At 40.9% G+C, this 20,374-nt stretch overlaps 1 protein-coding gene across 1 annotated transcript; it reads right to left on the reverse strand.

The window, feature by feature from the left end:
• Positions 1–1,434: 1,434 nt before the first annotated feature.
• GLOD4 (glyoxalase domain containing 4) lies at positions 1,435–20,260 on the reverse strand. The gene is made up of 9 exons (XM_081945494.1): positions 20,041–20,260; positions 15,205–15,254; positions 12,763–12,883; positions 11,751–11,895; positions 9,646–9,782; positions 7,299–7,385; positions 5,497–5,610; positions 4,810–4,896; positions 1,435–2,203 (listed from the first exon to the last, which is right to left on the reverse strand). The coding sequence occupies exons 1-9, from the start codon at positions 20,128–20,130 to the stop codon at positions 2,138–2,140; spliced, it is 897 nt and encodes a 298-aa protein (XP_081801620.1). The 5' UTR covers positions 20,131–20,260; the 3' UTR covers positions 1,435–2,137.
• Positions 20,261–20,374: the final 114 nt, after the last annotated feature.

Raw genomic sequence — 20,374 nt, forward strand, 5'->3', positions numbered from 1 at the left:
TAGTGGAGCCCCGGTGGTTAGAATGCAGCTGTCAGCGTTCCAAATATCATGCAGTATTAAATCAGAGTCCAAGGCAGAGCTATCCTTAAAGTTCCAATTTAATAAGACAGACATGTTGGCACAAACTGTGGAATCCCAAATCTAAAAGCTTCCTGGGATTGCACCCAGTTGAAAGTTCATAATCTTATCCCCACACCCATAAATCCATCACATGGTCCAATCTTTTTTAGCCACGCTGGCATCTCCACCCAGCTGGTTCTGGTCAGGTGCAGAGGAGCGGAGACAAAAGATGACCTTGGGCTTCTAGAAAGGAATGACAACAACACATTGTACAATTATACTACTTTCTATTCCCTCCTCCCAATTACTACACTAATGAAACAGCATAGAAAAATAATAGTGTGTGTGTGTCAAGCCAAATATCCTAAAAGGAATATAACTGCAGGCCTGACGGCAGCATTGTAGGCTAACTCTGCCGACTGCCAGGAAGTTCGATCTTGACTGGCTCAAGGTCGACTCATCCTTCCATCCTTCCAAGGTTGATAAAATGAGGACCCAGATTGTTGGGGGCAAGATGGCTGACTCTGTAAACTGCTTAGAGAGGGATGTAAAAGCACTATGAAGCGGTATATAAGTCTAAGTGTGATTGCTAGGGAAGAGAAAGGGAGGGAACAGAAGGGAGGGAGGAAGAAAAGCAGGCAGGCAGGCATTGTGGCACAATTATAAGGAAGTATTGCAAGCTAACTCTGCTAATTGTCAGGAGTTCGATCCTCACCAGCTCAAGGTCGACTTCCATCTTTCCAAGGTTGGTAAAATGAGGAGCCAGATTGTTGGGGGCAAGAGGCTGACTCTGTAAACCGCTTAGAGAGGGCGGTAAAGCACTGTGAAATGGTATATAAGTCTAAATACTATTGCAGACAAACACTGCCCATTGTCAGGAGTTCGATCCTGACTGATTCAAGGTTGACTCAGCCTTCCATCCTTCCGAGGTGGGTAAAATGAGGACCCAGATTGTTGGGGGCAACAGACTGACTCTATAAACTGCTTAGAGAGGGCTGTAAAAGCACTGCGAAGAAGTATATAAGTCTAAGGGCTATTGCTAGGGAAGGGAGGAAGGAAGACAGATAGGCATTGTTGCACAAGTGTTATAAAGGTGTATTGCAAGCTAACTCTGCTCAGTCAGGAGTTCGATTCTGACTGGCTCAAGGTTGACTCGTCCTTCCGTCCTTCCAAGATTGGTAAAATGAGGACCCAGATATCATTGGGAGGGGCGGAGGGGAGTAATATGCTGACTCTAAACCACTTAGAGAGGGCTTTAAAGCAGTATAAAGCAGTATATAACTCTAAGTGCGATCGCTATTGCTGTTGACAACGCACTTGTGGTTTTTATCGGCCGCCACCACCGGCAAGAAAGAATCAGACATATACAAATCCTTTTTGTAAGTTTTTTGTTTTAATTCCACGGGTCTCAGATTCGAGATTTTGCAGGCCAGTTGTAATTCTCAACATCCAGGGTTTTTTTTCCTCCGCAACTGGCCTCTGAACCAGGTTTAGTGTTTGCGACTTCTTTGAGCTGCCTCTGTGGTTTATAAACCTTGAGTTGGAAGATGGAAGATGCACTAATGCTTGGGGAGGGGAAGAGAAAAAAGGTGGGTCCCCCAAAAAATCCCAACGGCAGTTGCAATCAGTATCTTGCCCGACTGAAAGTAAGGCACATTGAAACTCTGCACCTAACCGCGAAATCTGGCACTGTCCGCCCGCTCAAAATTCAAGCCACGTTAAACGGAGCGGAATGCCAGTTTGCTAGAATTAAATTGAGGGTTTGAAAAAAACAACAACAAAATCTCCATTTTAGCTGGCCGGTCCAGACAAGTAGAGATCGTCCTTGTAATCCGTTCCAAGTAATTTTCCAGCCAAAGTAAGAGTTTTTTTCCTGCTTTTTCATCGGAACGAGAAACGTCATGGGGTTGTGTGAACTGGAACGCACAACGACACCCTCCCTCCCTCACTGCGAAACCCTGCAGGACCCAAAAGAGGCGGGGAAAAGAAACTTGAAAAAGACAACAAATCCGGCAATACCGCAGAGGTGGGATTTAAGCTTCCTGTTTGCCAGGTTTGGAAAGGAGTCATAGGTGGGTTATGCCGAAGGCTTGGGGCGGTTCTGTTTGGCAAACCACTCGTGGCTCTTATCAGCCGCCATTGCCTGCAAGGAAGAAAAAATTAAATAAATATTGTTCCCTGCCTTGAATAGAAAAGAAAAGAAAATATGGAACGGAATAAAGAACAGAATAGAATAGGAATAGAATAGAATCTTTATTGAGAATAGAATATAGAGCAGAAATAGAAAAAGAATAGAAATAGAATAGAATAGAATAGCAATCGGAATAGAAATAGAAATAGGAATAGAATAAAATTGTATTGTATTGTAAAATCTTTATTGAGAATAAAATATAGAATAGAATAGGAATAGAATAGAATCTTTACTGAGAATAGAATAGAATGGAATAAAATATAGAATAGAATAGCAATAGGAATAAAAATAGGAATAGGAATAGAATAGAATCTTTATTGAGAATAGAATAACTAGAATAGAATATAGAATAGAATCTTTACTGAGAATAGAATAGAATAGAATAGAATGGAATAAAACATAGAATAGAATAGGAATAGAATAGAATCTTTATTGAGAATAGAACATAGAACAGAAATAGAAAAAGAATAGAAATAGAATAGAATAGCAATAGGAATAGAAATAGAAATAGGAATAGAATAAAATTGTATTGTATTGTAAAATCTTTATTGAGAATAGAATATAGAATAGAATAGGAATAGAATAGAATCTTTACTGAGAATAGAATAGAATGGAATAAAATATAGAATAGAATAGCAATAGGAATAAAAATAGAAATAGGAATAGAATATAATCTTTATTGAGAATAGAATAGACTAGAATATAGAATAGGAATAGAATAGAATCTTTATTGAGAATAGAATAACTAGAATAGAATATAGAATAGAATCTTTACTGAGAATAGAATAGAATAGAATAGAATAGAATGGAATAAAACATAGAATAGAATAGGAATAGAATAGAATCTTTATTGAGAATAGAACATAGAACAGAAATAGAAAAATAGAAATAGAATAGGAATAGAAATAGGAATAGAATAGAATCTTTATTGAGAATAAAATAGACTAAAATAGAATATAGACTAGAATAAGAATAGAATAGAATCTTTATTGAGAATACGACAGAGAACAGAAATAGAAAAAGAATAGAAATAGAATAGAATAGGAATAGAAATAGGAATAGAATAGAATCTTTATTGAGAATAAAATAGACTAGAATAAAATATAGACTAGAATAAGAATAGAATAGAATCTTTATTGAAAATATGACAGAGAACAGAAATAGAAAAAGAATAGAAATAGAATAGAATAGGAATAGAAATAGGAATAGAATAGAATTTTTATTGAGAATACAATATAGAAAATAGAACAGAAATAGAAAAAGAATAGAAATAGAAATAGAATAGAATAGGAATAGAAATAGGAATAGAATAGAATCTTTATTGAGAATAAAATAGACTAAAATAGAATATAGACTAGAATAAGAATAGAATAGAATCTTTATTGAGAATACGACAGAGAACAGAAATAGAAAAAGAATAGAAATAGAATAGAATAGGAATAGAAATAGGAATAGAATAGAATCTTTATTGAGAATAAAATAGACTAGAATAAAATATAGACTAGAATAAGAATAGAATAGAATCTTTATTGAAAATATGACAGAGAACAGAAATAGAAAAAGAATAGAAATAGAATAGGAATAGAAATAGGAATAGAATAGAATTTTTATTGAGAATACAATATAGAAAATAGAACAGAAATAGAAAAAGAATAGAAATAGAAATAGAAATAGAATAGGAATAGAAATAGGAATAGAATAGAATCTTTATTGAGAATAAAATAGACTAGAATAAAATATAGACTAGAATAAGAATAGAATCTTTGTTGAGAATATGACAGAGAACAGAAATAGAAAAAGAATAGAAATAGAATAGAATAGGAATAGAAATAGGAATAGAATAGAATCTTTATTGAGAATACAATATAGAAAATAGAACAGAAATAGAAAAAGAATAGAAATAGGAATAGGAAAAGGAATAGAATATTCTTTATTGGCCAAGTATGATTGGACACACAAGGAATTTGTCTTCGGTGCATCAGCTCTCACTGTACATAAAAACTATAAGTGATAAATCATGATCATAGTCATCATAAAAATACATTCATCATAAACACGAGACAGAGCTCAGGCGATGACCAGGAACCACTCCCTCCTGATCCACGAGCATGGAGAGTAGAGAGAAGGCGAGAATAGCGCAGGCTGACCTGACTACTCGGGAGGAGAGTGCCCTGCCCTCTTCACAAGGACTAAGACTTAGGGAGGGACATTTGTCGGGAACAAACATTGACTTCCTGGAGTGGTGAGTGCTGACATTTGAACTTCCCTGGATTCCTTCTTGATTTTTGGATTCCTGCCTCGTTCCTTGGCTTTCTGGACCCTTCAACTGGCCTGCTGAATTTTCTTGGGGCTCACACTATTGGGATGGACTATTTGCAACCAGAGGCTGCTTGAGGGGCGTGTGTGTGGGTGTGCGTGCGCATTGCACATCATCCCTTGGCTCTGGGACTTGCCAGAAACATGAAAGCATGTGGGGGGAATTTGAAGCAATAAAGGGCCTTGGTGCCCCCAGGTCATCGCATTATCAAGACACCTGGAAGAGAGGACCCCCAACTCACCTCGTCCAAGAGCTTCTCACTGTTCGAGTCCACCTTGGAGAGCTCCCTGAAGGCCTCGTCCCCCACGAAGCAGATTTCGTGGCCATCCTACGAGAAATCAATGATGATCCGTACAAGAGGCTGATTCTGTAAACCACTTAGAGAGGGCTGTGAAAACACTGTGAAGCGGTATATACCGTATTTTTGGAGTATAAGACGCACCTTCCCCCCCCCAAAAAAGAGTGAAAATCTGGGTGTGTCTTATACACTGAATACAGCATTTTGAGCTTCCCGAAACCCCGCCCCCTTTGCCAAAATGGCCGTGCAGAGCCTTTAGGAGGCTTGTAGAGTGCTGCTGGGGACTGGGGAGGGCAAAAGAGAGGCCATTTGTTTCTCGTTTTTGCCCCCCCCCCCCCAGCCCCCAGGAGCACTCTACAAGCCTCCTAAAGGCTATGCATGCCCATTTTTTGGCAAAAAATGAGGCGTGCAGAGGGTTTAGGAAGTCTGCACAGTGCAATTTTAAAAAAAAATTACCTCTTCAAAATCTTGGTGTGTCTTATACTCCGGTGCGTCTCATACTCCAAAAAATACGGTAAGTCTAAGTGCTATTGCTTTGTTCGGAAGCAGTCTATCTCTGAAAGACAGGGACTGGAAATGAACAAAGTTCGGCCCACAACCCAGTAACATATCTATTTTAAGGGAACTTACAGGATCGGCCAAAATGACGACTTGCACCGTTGCTTTCCCTGGTGTGTCCAGGCTCACAAGAGGCGTCAAAATTTTCTGGTTCTCCTTTTTCATTAAGGCTTCGATAGCAGGCAACTTGGCAAATGGTGAGGAACAGGATCCAAGGAAGAAGAAATTTGGGGAGAAGGGAAAGAGAGGAGGACAAATATAAGAGACGCATGGTCAGTTTGCTGCAAACAAGAGCCCTCCCCTTCTAGAAAGAATTTTCAAAAGAGAAAAATAAAGTATATTTTCAAAACATGAAAAGAAAGCATTTTTGAAACGTAAACAAAGTATTTTCGAAATGTAAAAGGAAATTATTTTCATAACCAAAATATTTTCAGGACACGAAAAGAAAGCATTTCAAAGCGTAAAGAAAGTATTTTCGATAGGTAAAAAGAATGTTGAAAATGTAAAAAGGTTTCTCAAAACATAAGAGTTTTTAAAACGTAAAAAGGTTTTCAAAACGTAGAAAGCATTTTCATAACATAAAATGATTTGCAGAACATGAAAGGAAAGCATTTTCAAAACATAAACATATTTTCAAAATGTAAAAAAGTATGTTGAAAATGTAAAATGATCTTTCAAGACATTAAAAGTTTTTAAAACGTAAAAAAACGTAGAAAGAATTTTCAGGACAAAATGATTTTCAGAACATAAAAGGAAAGCATTTTCAAAACGTAAACATATTTTCAAAATGTACAAAAGTATGTTGAAAATGTAAAAAGATCTTTCGAAACGTAGAAAGAATTTTCATAACATAAAATGATTTTCAGAACATGGGAAGAAAGCATTTTCAAAGCATAAACCAAGTATTTTTGAAACGTAAAAAGAAAGTATTTTGAAAATGTAAAAAGGTTTTTTGAAACCTAAAAAGATTTTTTAATACGTAAAAAGGTTTTCAAAATGTAGAAAGAATTTTCAGAACATAAAATGATTTTCAGAACATGAAAGGAAAGCGTTTCCAAAGCGTAAGCAGAGTATTTTCAAAATGTACAAAGGTTTTTCGAAACCTAGAGCTTTTAAAATAAAGATTTTCAAAACGTAGAATTTTCAAAACAGAAAAACCTTTTCAAAATATAAAAAGAAAGTATTTTCAAAATGCAGAAAGAACTTTTAAAACGTAAAAAGATTTTCCAAGTGTAAAAAGAATTTTCAAAACCAAAGATTTTCAAAATGAAATCATTTTCAAAATGTAAACAAAGTATTTTCAAAATGCAAAAAGATTTTCTAGACATGAAGTCCTTTTTGAAACATTGCTCAAAACCCTTCTTCATTCCTGACACTATACTTCGTGCTACAGACATCCAGATAAGTTCTTGACTTACAAGTGTTGTTTTAGTGTTTGTTTGAATTTAGGATGACACACACAAAAAAGGCTTATGACCGTTTTTCACATTTGCGACTGCTGTGGCATCCCCAGGGTCATGTGATCAAAATTGGGGTGATTGGCAACTGGCATGTACTTATGACAGTTGCAGCATCCTGGGGATTCTCTGATCCCCATTTGTGACTTTCCTAGTTTGCTTCCGATAAGCCAAGTCAATGGGGGCAGGTGAATTCACTTAACGACTGGGTGATTCACTTAATAATGGTGGCAGAAAAGGTCATAAAATGGGGCAAACCCCGCTTAACAACAGCCTTGCTTAGCAACAGAAACATTGGGGGTCAATTGTGGTCGTAAATCGAGGACTCCCTATGAATACAAAACAGACCTTCCTACTCTAACTCCAACCATAGTCACAATTGCACACTGGGCTTCGGTTGTGTCTCCTGTATCTTACCTCTTCCTTCGGACAAGAGAAGGCGATTCGTCCGAAAGCTGTGCTGTGATCCACATCCTGTTCGATGCTTTGCAACTCGAGTTTACACTAGAATTAAAAATAAAATAAAAATAAGAACAATAGGGTTTACAAAAAAAAAAAGCCACACAAAATGACACGCCAGTTCATGATGCAAAAACGTCTGAATTGTAAATTTGGGTGGACGTCGAGTCTTATTCTGGTAGTCGGTCTTTTCTTGGGAGCATGGCTTTCGACTTATTTTGATGAAGTTTGTCTGGTGTTAATCCCTGCTTATCTGGGTGTAGAAAGCAGGAGAGGATGTCTTCTGCTTTGTTTCCCTTCGTGGTTTTTGGTTGACTTTTTGTGGCGGTTTGCAAATGTGGTTTATTTCTACCTGCCTGTTGATGGTGGATCTGCCTGAATGTCAAGCTTTCAGGAATTCTCTACCATTTTTGGATTTAGCTTACAATACAATAGCAGAGTTGGAAGGGACCTTGGAGGTCTTCTAGTCCAACCCCCTGCCTAGGCAGGAAACCCTATACCGTTTCAGACAAATGGCTATCCAACATCTTCTTAAAGACTTCCAGTGTTGGGGCATTCACAACTTCTGGAGGCAACTTCTGTTCCACTGATTAATTGTTCTGACTGTCAGGAAATTTCTCCTCAGTTCTAGGTTGCTTCTCTCCTTGATTAGTTTCTACCCATTGCTTCTTGTTCTACCCTCAGGTGCTTTGGAGAACAGTTTGACTCCCTCTTCTTTGGGGCAACCTCTGAGATATTGGAAGACTGCTATCATGTCTCCCCTAGTCCTTCTTTCTCTTAAGCTAAACATACCCAGTTCCTGCAACCATTCTTCATATGTTTTAGTCTCCAGTCCCCTAATCCTCTTTCTTGCTCTTCTCTGCACTCTTTCTAGAGTCTCCGCATCTTTTCCACATCGTGGCCACCAAAACTGGATGCAAATATTCCAAGTGTGGCCTTACCAAGGCCTCATAAAGTGGTATTAACCCTTCACGTGATCTTGATTCTATCCCTCTGTTGCTGCAGCCTAGAACTGTGTTGGCTTTTTTGGCAGCTGCTGCACACGGCTGGCTCCTATTTAAATGGATGTCCACTAGGACTCCAAGATCCCTCTCACAGTTACTACTATTAAGTTACTACTAGCTTCGTCTAGGATGTTCACGGTTTCCCTGTTGAAACTATGGTTCGGTCTCTCTATGTCAGGGGTGTGAAATGTGGTTTCATTCAGGGCAGGGGGGGGGGCGCTTGGCCAACTCAAGGCCACTCATCGAGGCTCTGTTTTGAGCCGCGACGGCCTCCTGCAGCTCTCCGCCAGTCTGGGACTGTCACACTGTACAGGTAGCCCTCACTTTAAAACAATTTACAATGTAGTGACCATTCAAAGTTACAACGGCAATGGAAAAAGTGACTTATGAATGTTTTTCCCACTTAACGGCCGTTGCGGTATCCCCATGGTCACATGATCAAAATTCAGGGGCTTGGCAACTGACTCATATTTATGACCCTTTTGCGACCTCCTGGGAAGCCAGATTCACTTAACAACCCATTCCTAACTCAGGTGTCCGTTCTTGAGTGGAGGACTACAGGCTTGACCATAAAGTTTTGCTAGAGTGTAAGAGCTTCATTCAACGTGATGCCCTTCAACTGCATCGTACTTCTTTTCCCATAATGTTAACCTTGGCAGAGCCTTATGGACTGGCTGTCCAACTATTCTGGAGGGCACTTCGGATGGAAGGAATAGAGCAATGTCTCCTTGACAGTTTTAAGAGGGGTGGACTTCAATTCCCAGAATTCCCCAGCCTGTGTGCTTTAGGATGTGGTGGCTTAAGAATTCTGGGAATTGAAGTCCAGATATCCTAAAGAATGCAGGCTGAGGAATTCTGGGAATTGAAGTCCAGACATCTCAAAGCATGCAGGCTGAGGAATTCTGGGAATTGAAGTCCAGATATCTCAAAGCATGCAGGCTGAGGAATTCTGGGAATTGAAGTCCAGATATCTCAAAGCATGCAGGCTGAGGAATTCTGGGAATTGAAGTCCAGATATCTTAAAGCATGCAGGCTGAGGAATTCTGGGAATTGAAGTCCAGATATCTTAAAGCATGCAGGCTGAGGAATTCTGGGAATTGAAGTCCAGATATCTTAAAGAATGCCAGCTGAGGAAGTCTGGGAATTGGAGTCCAGATATCTCAAAGCATGCAGGCTGAGGAATTCTGGGAATTGGAGTCCAGATATCTCAAAGCATGCAGGCTGAGGAATTCTGGGAAGTCCACCCATCTTCAAGTCTCCAAGGTTGAGAAGAAACATTGCCCTAAAGACATCAACCTCACCTGGTTATTGGCATAACCGAGCAAAACTTTCTTCTTGCCTTCGTCCTTCTCATACACTTTCATGCCCAGCAATTTGGACCAGTAATCCACCGATTTTGACAGGTTGGATACAGCCAGAGTCACCTTTAGCACCGGATCTGGAGGATAACAACAACATAGATGGGTTTGAGTCAAGACTTGATAGCAGGACAAAGTGAGCTGGGGGCCACCTGGCCACTGAAAACATCTTCCCCTGGACTAGACTCACCCTGGGACATTCGGACCCTTGTGTGGGTCAGCCAGAGGCCTTCAACAGCACATCCCAACTAGCAGAAGGTCTCAGAGTTTCCCAATCCCTTCTGAAGGGTGTCTGAATGCTTAGAATAGAATAGAGCTGGAAGAGATAGGTAGAAGATGATAGATAGATAGATGATAGATAGATGATAGATAGATAGATAGATAGATAGATAGATAGATAGATAGATGATAGATAGATGATAGATTAGATAGATAGACAGACAGACAAACAGCGAGGGAGGGAGAAGGAAAAATATAGATAGATGATAGATAGATAGATAGATAGATAGATAGATAGATAGATAGATAGATAGATAGATAGGGAGAGATAGACAGACAGACAGAGGGAGGGAGGGAGGGAGGGAGATAAGGAAAAATATAGATGATAGATAGATAGATAGATAGATAGATAGATAGATAGATAGATAGATAGATAGATGAGAGAGAGAGAGAGAGATTAGATAGATAGATAGATAGATAGATAGATAGATAGATAGATAGATAGATAGATAGATGATAGATAGATAGATAGATGTTCTGACCCGCCCCCCCCCCACACCTGTGAATAAACCAGAACACAGGCTTGGCTTTTTGCCACTGTTTAATTACGAATCCTTTGGCTGAGGGCCCAGACAACTCAAGTTCAATGGAGCAACCCAGATAATTCAAAATGAAGCAACGCTGATAGTCCAAACAAACAGACACGACTAGAATACACAGATAGATTTTCTTCACTATTAATTCGAACGGTTGTTTCCTGCAAATGTCCCCTCCCAACGCCTCACCTATAATCTCTCTTGGGAGGGGCCAATCCACAACCACCTGTGCTTAATCATCTTCTGTGAGTCTGCCTACGGAGTTGCTGCTTCCGTTTCTCAGCCCTTCTCAATCTAGCATCAGGGACAAACTGCCTTTGATCCTCCCATCTGCTCCATGCCTCAGGCGCCTCCTGGTGGCCAACCAGCCTCTCTGGTCCCTGCTCTGAGTCTGAACCCTGCACAGGATCCTCCACATTGTCCAAGGTAGATTCATATGGTTCCTCACTATCCGAGTCCATCAGCAGCTCAACCGGATCCTGCTGGGCCACAACATATAGATAGATAAGATAGATAGATAGATAGATAGATAGATAGATAGATAGATAGATAGATAGATAGATAGATAGATAGATAGATAGATGATAGATAGATGGATGATAGATAGATAGATAGATAGATAGATAGATAGATAGATAGACAGACAGACAGACAGACAGACATAGAATAAGATAGAGAGAGATAGAATCAGATAGATAGATAGATAGATAGATAGATAGATAGATAGATAGATAGATAGATAGATGATAGAGAATAGATATGATATAGATAGAATAGATATGATAAATAGATAGATACATATAAGATAGATAGAGATATAGATAGACAGACAGAAAGGTAGGTAGGTAGGTAGGTAGGTAGGTAGGTAGGTAGGTAGGTAGGTAGGTAGATAGATAGATAGATAGATAGATAGATAGATAGATAAATAGATGTAGAATAAGGTAGATAGGTAGGTAGGTAGATAGAGATAGATAAATAGATAAGATATATGATAGATAGAGATAGATAGAGAGATAGATAGATAGATGATAGATAGATAGATAGATAGATAGATGATAGATAGATAGATAGATAGATAGATAGATAGATAGATAGATAGATAGATAGATAGATAGATAGATTCTTCAAAGCTCTTGAGTACTTTCTATCATCTTCCCTGCATTAAGGCTTCAGAGCATCATCAAATGTGGAAACAGAGTGGCTGCAGCTTCATTGCTCTGCTCTGATCCTTACCTTCTTGGGGTTGTTCTTTGTCTTCCAGAAAGAACTTATATCCTCCTGGAGCTTCTGATTCATAAATGCCTCCTGAGGTCTCCCTCAGCGGCCACTGCATTTTTTTGGCATTTTTCACAGCCTGGCTCGAGGCAACAGTCATCCCCTGTATAAACATGGGGAAAAAATAATAATTTTTTAAAAAAGATGTGGAGACTCTAGAAAGAGTGCAGAGAAGAGTAACAAAGATGATTAGGGGACTGGAGACTAAAACATACTTAGAACAGTTGCAGGAACTGGGTATGTTTAGTTTAATGAAAAGAAGGACTAGAGGATACAGGATAGCAGTCTTCCAATATCTCAGGGGTTGCCACAAAGAAGAGGGAGTCAAACTATTCTCCAAGGCACCTGAGGGTAGAACAAGAAGCAACGGGTGGAAACTAATCAAGGAGAGAAGTAGAGAAGAGCAACAAAGAGGATGAGGGGACTGGAGACTAAAATCTATGAAGAACTGTTGCAGGAACTGGGTATGTCTAGTTTAATGAAAAGAAGGACTAGCAATGTTCCAACATCTCAGGGGTTGCCACAAAGAAGAAAGAGTCAAACTATTCTCCAAAGCTCCTGAGGGTAGAACAAGAAGCAATCGGTGGAAACTAATCAAGGAGAGAAGCAACTTAGAACTGAGGAGAAACTTCTTAAGAGTAAGGACAATTAACCAGTGGAACAGCTTGCCACCAGACGTTGTGGGTGGAAGTTTTTAAGAAGAGATTGGACAGTCATAACTGCTAATTTATTGACAAAACCATGATAAAGCATGGTTATGTGATCGCAGGACACTGCAAATGCCATAACTTTGTCTGACATGGCATAGGGTTTACTGCTTCAGCAGGGGGTTGGACTAGAAGACCTCCAATGCCCCTTCCAACTCTGTTATTCTGTTATCACAAGAACCAATTGACGTGCCCCTTGGTTGCAAAGTTATTGTTTTCAGATTATATAACAATCACAAAGCCATAATGGGAATGACGCTTACCAGGAAATCATTGCCAAGGTGGTAATTCCCAACGCCATAGTTGTATGTTAGCTCGGCGACAAAGTGGTCATCCTCTGGTCCATAGCCCACCATAGTTTTACTCCATTTGCCATCATAGGGACTAGAAACATACCCAGCTTAAGTTGTTTACAGGAACAGCATCACAAGTAAAAAAAATAAAAATCTCTTATGCTTTCTCCTTCCCTCGGAACAGCCTGGAGTTTAGCAGTAGGCCTCGCCTTATGACCACAGACGGAACAAGAATTTCCACTGCTAAACGAGGCAGTTGTTAAACGAGGTGTGCTGAATTTTATGTCCCGGGTGTTAAGCAAATCACTTCAGCCGATTCGTGAATCACACGGTCATTAAGCTGCAATGATCGTGTGATGCCCCAAGGCGTGGCACTAACGCAACACAGTCAGAGAACCGCTGTAAGTCCCTTTATTGGCACCAACTTTGCCCCCAACGTCCCGTTTACTCTCCGGCCTGGAGCAAAGCTCTCCCACAAACTTGCAGCAGCTTCTGGCTGCAGATACTCCAGTCCAAATGCTGTAAGCAGAATGACTGCTGTCAATCAATCAGCAGGGCAAGATAAGCACACAGAAGCAGGACAATAATTCAAACAGTCAGGCTAGAGAAAGAAATTTGGAAAAGAAAGTAAGAGAGAGGGATATAAAACCCAGGCACTATTTATTGAAAAAGAGGGGAAGAGGGGGGGGGGGAATAGAAAAGCAAGTATTAATATATAGATGTTCAAGAATGAGATATAGATGAAAAATAGTTGGGATATGATAGCGAAGAAAAGGGAATGGGAAATGATAAGTATAAAGTTATAACCGGGCTTGCGGGTTATACCATCCCAAAAATACACCAGTTGAGAGAGGAAAAGGAGAGGAGGAAGGAAGGGATAGAAAGAGAAGGAGAGAGGGTAGGAAGGAGAAGAGGAAGAGAGGAGTAGGGAAGAAGTAAGGGAAGAAGGAAAGAGAAAGGAGAGGAGGAAGGAAGGGATAGAAAGAGAAGGAGAAAGGGTAGGAAGGAGAAGAGGAAGAGAGGAGTAGGGGAGAGGCAGGGAAGAAGAAAAGAGAAAGGAGAGGAGGAAGGAGGGGATAGAAAGAGAAGGAGAAAGGGTAGGAAGGAGAAGAGGAAGAGAGGAGTAGGGGAGAGGCAAGGGAAGAAGGAAAGAGAAAGGAGAGGAGGAAGGAGGGGATAGAAAGAGAAGGAGAAAGGGTAGGAAGGAGAAGAGGAAGAGAGGAGTAGGGGAGAGGAAAGGGAAGAAGGAAAGGGAAAGGAGAGGAGGAAGGAGGGGATAGAAAGAGAAGGAGAAAGGGTAGGAAGGAGAAGAGGAAGAAAGGAGTAGGGGAGAGGTAAGGAAGAAGGAAAGAGAAAGGAGAGGAGGAAGGAAGGGATAGAAAGAGAAGGAGAAAGGGCAGGAAGGAGAAGAGGAAGAGAGGAGTAGGGGAGAGGTAAGGGAAGAAGGAAAGAGAAAGGAGAGGAGGAAGGAAGGGATAGAAAGAGAAGGAGAAAGGGCAGGAAGGAGAAGAGGAAGAGAGGAGTAGGGGAGAGGTAAGGGAAGAAGGAAAGAGAAAGGAGAGGAGGAAGGAAGGGATAGAAAGAGAAGGAGAAAGGGCAGGAAGGAGAAGAGGAAGAAAGGAGTAGGGGAGAGGTAAGGGAAGAAGGAAAGAGAAAGGAGAGGAGGAAGAAAGGAAGTAGAGAAGGGAGGGAGGGAGAAAAGGAAGGAAAAGAAGGGTGGTGATAATACAATGCCTTGCGAAGGGCATAGGGGCCCTTTCCTTCCTCGTAAGCCACACAACCCCCGTTGCTCTCTTCTGCCTTCTTCCCTGAGTGCCCTAGGAGGAGGAGGAGGGGGTGGGCCTTGGCCTTCATCTGAGCCCCCTCTCCCTTGTTCTACCTCTCCCCTGCTCTGCCCAGCCTGGCTTTGCCCTTCCCCCGTTTCCTCCACAGCCAACGGAGCCACTCTCCGGCTCTCTGCCAGCTGTTCATCTTCCATCTGATGGGGGCATGACAGATCGTTAGTGAGACAGTCAGAAGTGACTTTTTTCAATGCCGCTGTAACTTCGGATGGCCAGTAAACGAACTGTTGTAAGTCAAGGACACCCTGTACCGCAGCTAAGACAACTCAAAGCTAACACAGGAGGTAAAATCACTGTGTCTGCTGGAGGGCTTGCAGTTATAAAGCATCAAAATCTCTGCAGAAGGAAGACAGAGAGAAGTTCTGTCTAGTTCCCTACACATCCATCCTTCCTTCCTTCCTTCCTTCCTTCCTTCCTTCCTTCCTTCCTTCCTTCCTTCCTTCCTTCCTTCCTTCCTTCCTTCCTTCCTTCCTTCCTTCCTCCCTCCCTCCCTCCCTCCCTCCCACAGCCTGTAAAACCTCCAATCCAGACAGTTTCTTTGATAAGAGTAGCCAGGATGAAACCGACATACCCGTTACAGCTGGCCTTGCAACCTTCTTCAAATTCTTCATGCCGCAGGACCTGTTGGTTCAAACCCACATCAAACTGGTCAGTAAACAGAGGCGTAGAATCAAGATCACATGAAGTATATTCATTTGGCAAGGAAAAAAAAAAGAGAATTAATCTGAAACTACTGCAAGAGTCGAAAGGGAAAGGGGTTTTTGGTCTGTACCACCAAGCAGCTGCACTCACGGGGGTGAAAGTGTGGATAACTTTGAGGAATAGAAGTTTATTATTATTGGAGTAACCGAAGAGGAAATAGAATTCAAACCGGAACTATTTCTTTTGGGAATCCTAAACGATAAACATAACAATACATATTATTGCGGCAGCAAGAATGATCTTTGCCCCAAACTGGAAAAACAGTGAAATTCCACAAGAAGAGGAAGTAATTAGGAAAATTCTGATTTGTGCTGAGATGGATAAACTGATGTGGGATAAATTTTATCGATGGTTGGAACAAAAAGGAAAGACCCAAAATAAGCAATGACTAAGATTTATAGAATGGATTTTAGAATTATGTATGAAACTATAATCGTGAAAATGTATGATTAAAACTAACAAAGCAACAGGGTTGGAAATACGATATGTTTATCATATTTGTAAACGTTGAATAGACGTAAATAAGCATGGTGGTTATAATGTATAACTTTATATCTTAGTATGTATGGCAAAGACTTTGCCAGGACAGTTACACTGTGTCCAATGTTTAATTTGAGGACCATCCAGGCAGAAAACCATATTTTTACTTTTAATGTTGCCTCCCTTTATTTATTTATCAGCACAAATACAACACACACACACACACACACACACACACGGGTGTAGGTATGCTGGTGTTGTTGTATTCGGGTCTTTTCCTGTGTAAGATTGAGATTGTCTTGGCCTACGTTGGCCAAGACAATCTCAATCTTACACGGGAAAAGACCTGAATACAACAACACCAGCATATATATATATATATGTATGTATGTATGTATTTGTGTTACAAATTTATCAGCACAAATACAACACACACACACACACATATATACATACATACATACACATACATACACACACATATATATACACACATATACATACATACATATATACATACGCATATACATACATACACACACATATATATACACACATATACATACATACATATATACATACGCATATACATACATATACATATATACACATACAACATATTATATATGTTGTATTTGTGCTGATAAATAAATAAAGGGAGACTAGTATAGATCTATTTCAAACTATTTAGCTCTGTGGTTTTCTGCCTGGATGGTCTCCTGGAGTGAGTCGAATGACAGAAAAGGGAAGCAGTGTGTTCCCTCCCATATTTGGGCATACCAGGGGTTGTGACACAATATATAAACTAGGGTGGCATGCGTTTCTCTGGTACAGGAGAAACATGGCATATCGATACTTCCAAAGGCATTATATAAGAAACGCATTGTTATCAGTGTGGGACAAAATTAAACAATGAAACTATAGGAAAATACCAGTCTGGCTCTCCACCTTAGAAGCATTGATGCACCCAAATCTTATAAGTATGGAAAAAATGTTTCTTATAAGGATATACACTAAATGAGAAGGGTGAATTGCACCCCTAACCCTTTAGAAAAAAAACCCAGGGGTGTTCAAACTTGGCAGCTTTAAGACTTGTGGACTTCAACTCCCAGAATTCCTCTGCTCGCTCTTCATCTTGATGATGTGCGGACGGGCGGGGGGAGGGAGCTGCAACCGGTTCTAAACGGCACTGTAGATTTGTGGAACCTCTTCTATAGAACTGGCAGGAACCCACTCCTGGTTGAGACCCATAGAAGTTTGAGAACACATCCAAATCACAATGAGCCAAACATGAGACTTAAAGGGAGGCTTGAATAACAATCAGCATTTAATATTTGATCAAAGTTTAAAGACATGATGGTCAGTTGTTCCCAACATACTCCAAGGATATGCAGGGAAGAATTACCCTTCAGAGAAGGTGTAGCTCCTTTTTATATAGTTAGAGACATCATAGAATAACATCCTGGCTTTACAATACCACTCACTAGCCTTATCAGTCTTATATTAATTAATTAATTAAACTTCTAGACAGCCCCCTCTCCCCGAAGGGACTCGGGGCGGTGTATAGGTACAAATTTAAAAACCATACACTCGATAATATACATAACTAAAATTGAATTAAATATCCCCTGTACAAATTTATAAGAATTAAAAACTTAAATCTTAAAACCAAACCATAAAATTTAAAAATACAAACTGAGGAGGGAAAGCTGGAATTAGGCCAAGCCGGCTAGATGAAACAGGTGGGTTTTGAGTTTCCAGCAGAAGGAGCGGAGGTCCGTAGTCGTTCTAATGTCAGGGGGAAGGTCATTCCAGAGGGTCGGGCCCATCACAGAGAAGGCCCTTCCCCTGGGCATCGGCCGATGGCACAGCCTAGTGGACGGCACCCGGAGGAGTCCCTCTCTGTGTGAGCGAATCGGCCGAAGGGATGTATGGGGCAGGATACGATCCCGCAAATAGCTAGGTCCTGTGCCATGGAGCGCTTTGAAGATGATAATCAACACCTTGAAACGCACCCGAAAAGCCACAGGCAGCCAGTGCAGCTCACGCAGGAGAGGTGTTACGTGGAGTATCTAAAGACTCCCGAAACTACCCGCGTGGCCGCATTCTGAACCAATCTTTCCATTCTGAACTATCTTTCCTCTGTTCCCAGGATTGGCCATTTTAGTCCCCTATCATGAAGGGCACAGATCAAAAGTGAGATACCTTCTTAGGCAAGATGGGGACATATCAAAGGTGTCAGTTTTACAGCTCCATTCTGGGATAAGTTCTATGCCCATAGATTGCAGATTGATAAGAGTTCAAATGGCAAGGATCACACGTTTTGACATTTGCCAGTTATTCTACAGACCCTAATAACAGGGCCATAGGAAGTCAGTTGCAGGGAACAAAAGGCACTTACAGTACGCAAGCTTATATGTTACAAATGCAAGGCATAATATATATGTGTTACAGAAAACAAATATTTCTATGAAAACCAACAAGTTTGTATCCTTGTTACTATTCCCCTTCAATGACATGAAGGACTAGCACTGCTTTATAAAGCCTTAGTAAGGCCACACCTGGAATATTGCATCCAATTTTGGTCAAAAAAGCGATCTTGAGACTTTGGAAAAAGTGCAGAGAAGAGCAACAAAGAGGATTAGGGGACTGGAGACTAAAACATAGGAAGAACGGTTGCAGGAACTGGGTATGTCTAGTTGAATGAAAAGAAGGACTAGGGGAGACATGATAGCAGTCTTCCAATATTTGAGGAGTGCTATAAAGAAGAGGGGGTCAAATTATTCTCCAAAACCCCTGAAGGCAGGACAAGAAGCAACGGATGGAAACTAATCAAAGAGAGAAGCAATCTAGAACTAAGGAGAAACTTCCTAACAGTGAGGACAATTAACCCGGGGAACAGCTTGCCACCAGAGGTTGTGGATACTCCAACATTGGAGGTTTTTAAGAAGAGACTGGACTTATCTGAGATAGTAGGTTCTCCTGCTTGAGCAGGGGGCTGGACTAGAAGGCCTCCAAGGTCCCTTCCAGCTCTATTTGCATGGATTGAGATTGAGATTCAAGTCATTTGCACACAGAGGAAAAGACAGAAACGCAGTGTCTCTTGAATTATTTATTTACCAAATATATTTCTATACAGTAAGTCTTTGACTTACGACCACGATTGAGCCCAAAATTTCTGTTGCTAGGCAAAACAGTTGTTAGGTGAGTTTCGCCCCATTTTACGACCTTCCCTGCCACATTCGTTAAGTGAAGGACTGCTGTTAGTATGTAGAAGACATCAGAACAACCACCGATCTCCGCTCCTTCCGCAAGAAACTTAAGACCCACCTGTTCCAATTAGCTGGCCTGGCCTAACCGTAGTTTTAATCTTCAATCCTTCTGGCCGGTATTTTAAATTTTGGGGGGTAGACCTTTTAAGCTGCTTTTAACTTTTATTATTATTGTACGGCTGTATATTTAATCTGTTTTTAAGGGGTATCTAATATTTTCTACTGTGTATATGGTTTTTTAGCTGCTGTCTGTACACCGCCCCGAGTCCCTTCGGGGAGAGGGGGCGGTCTATAAATTCAATAAATAAATAAAATAAATAGAAGGACATTAGTAACCTGGTTGTGTAGTGAATCTGGCTTCCCCATTGACTCTGCTTGTCAGAAGATCGCAAAAGAGGGGCACTGCAACCGTCATAAATGTGAGACACTTCGGTGTAATGGTTGTTAAGGGAAGCTGGCTTTCCCATTGACTTTGCTTGTCAGAAGTTCGCAAAAGGGGATCACATAACCCGGGGACACTGCGACCGTCATAAGTATGCGTCGGTTTGCCAAGTGTCTGAATTGGGATCATGCGACCATGGGAACGGTCGTAAGTGTGAAAAAGAGTCCTAAGTCACTTTTTTCAGTACCGTTATAACTTTGGAACGGTCACTAAATGAACTGTTGCAAGCCGAGGACTCCCTGTACATGGACAAGTGACTACGGTCTTACTTAGTGCATAGAAAATAACTTAAATGTAAATCTTTATGAAATTAATCGTTGGCAAAAAGCAAACGACGTTCGTCACGGAAATTTGGATGCAACAGGTGGCCGTACCTTAATGGCCACTCTAGGGAATCAAATCTTGGTGGACTTCCGCCTCGGGGGTGCCCATAGCGCTGACGTCATCTCTTAGGTTCAAAGCCCACCGGGTTTTCTCGGGTCCCTGGCCGCCTCCCCCACAGCCTACTTACGCGCATGCCCAGTAGCTCTCGGTAAAAACGGATGGTCTTAGCTCGGTCGCCGACTTTGAAGACAAAGTGTAACGCGCGTCTCGCCTTCATTTTCTTCTTTCAAAAGATCGCGAAGGTAATTCGGGTTCTGGGATTGTAGGCTATTTTATTTTGTCGCGGCGTGTCGCTGTCTGATAACGTCACAGATTCAACATGGCCGGAGACCCGTTTTCACGCGGACTCAATCTTTCGCTATAGAAAATCCCCACCCCCTCATTGAAAACTACAGCCAATAGGAGCTGCTATTTCCAACCGGAAGTTCCCGTTGGTTTTAGGCGCTCTATATCATTTTCTC

This window comes from Natrix helvetica (assembly GCF_964273705.1).
Source record: "Natrix helvetica genome assembly, chromosome: 2".
Lineage (NCBI taxonomy): Eukaryota > Metazoa > Chordata > Lepidosauria > Squamata > Natricidae > Natrix > Natrix helvetica.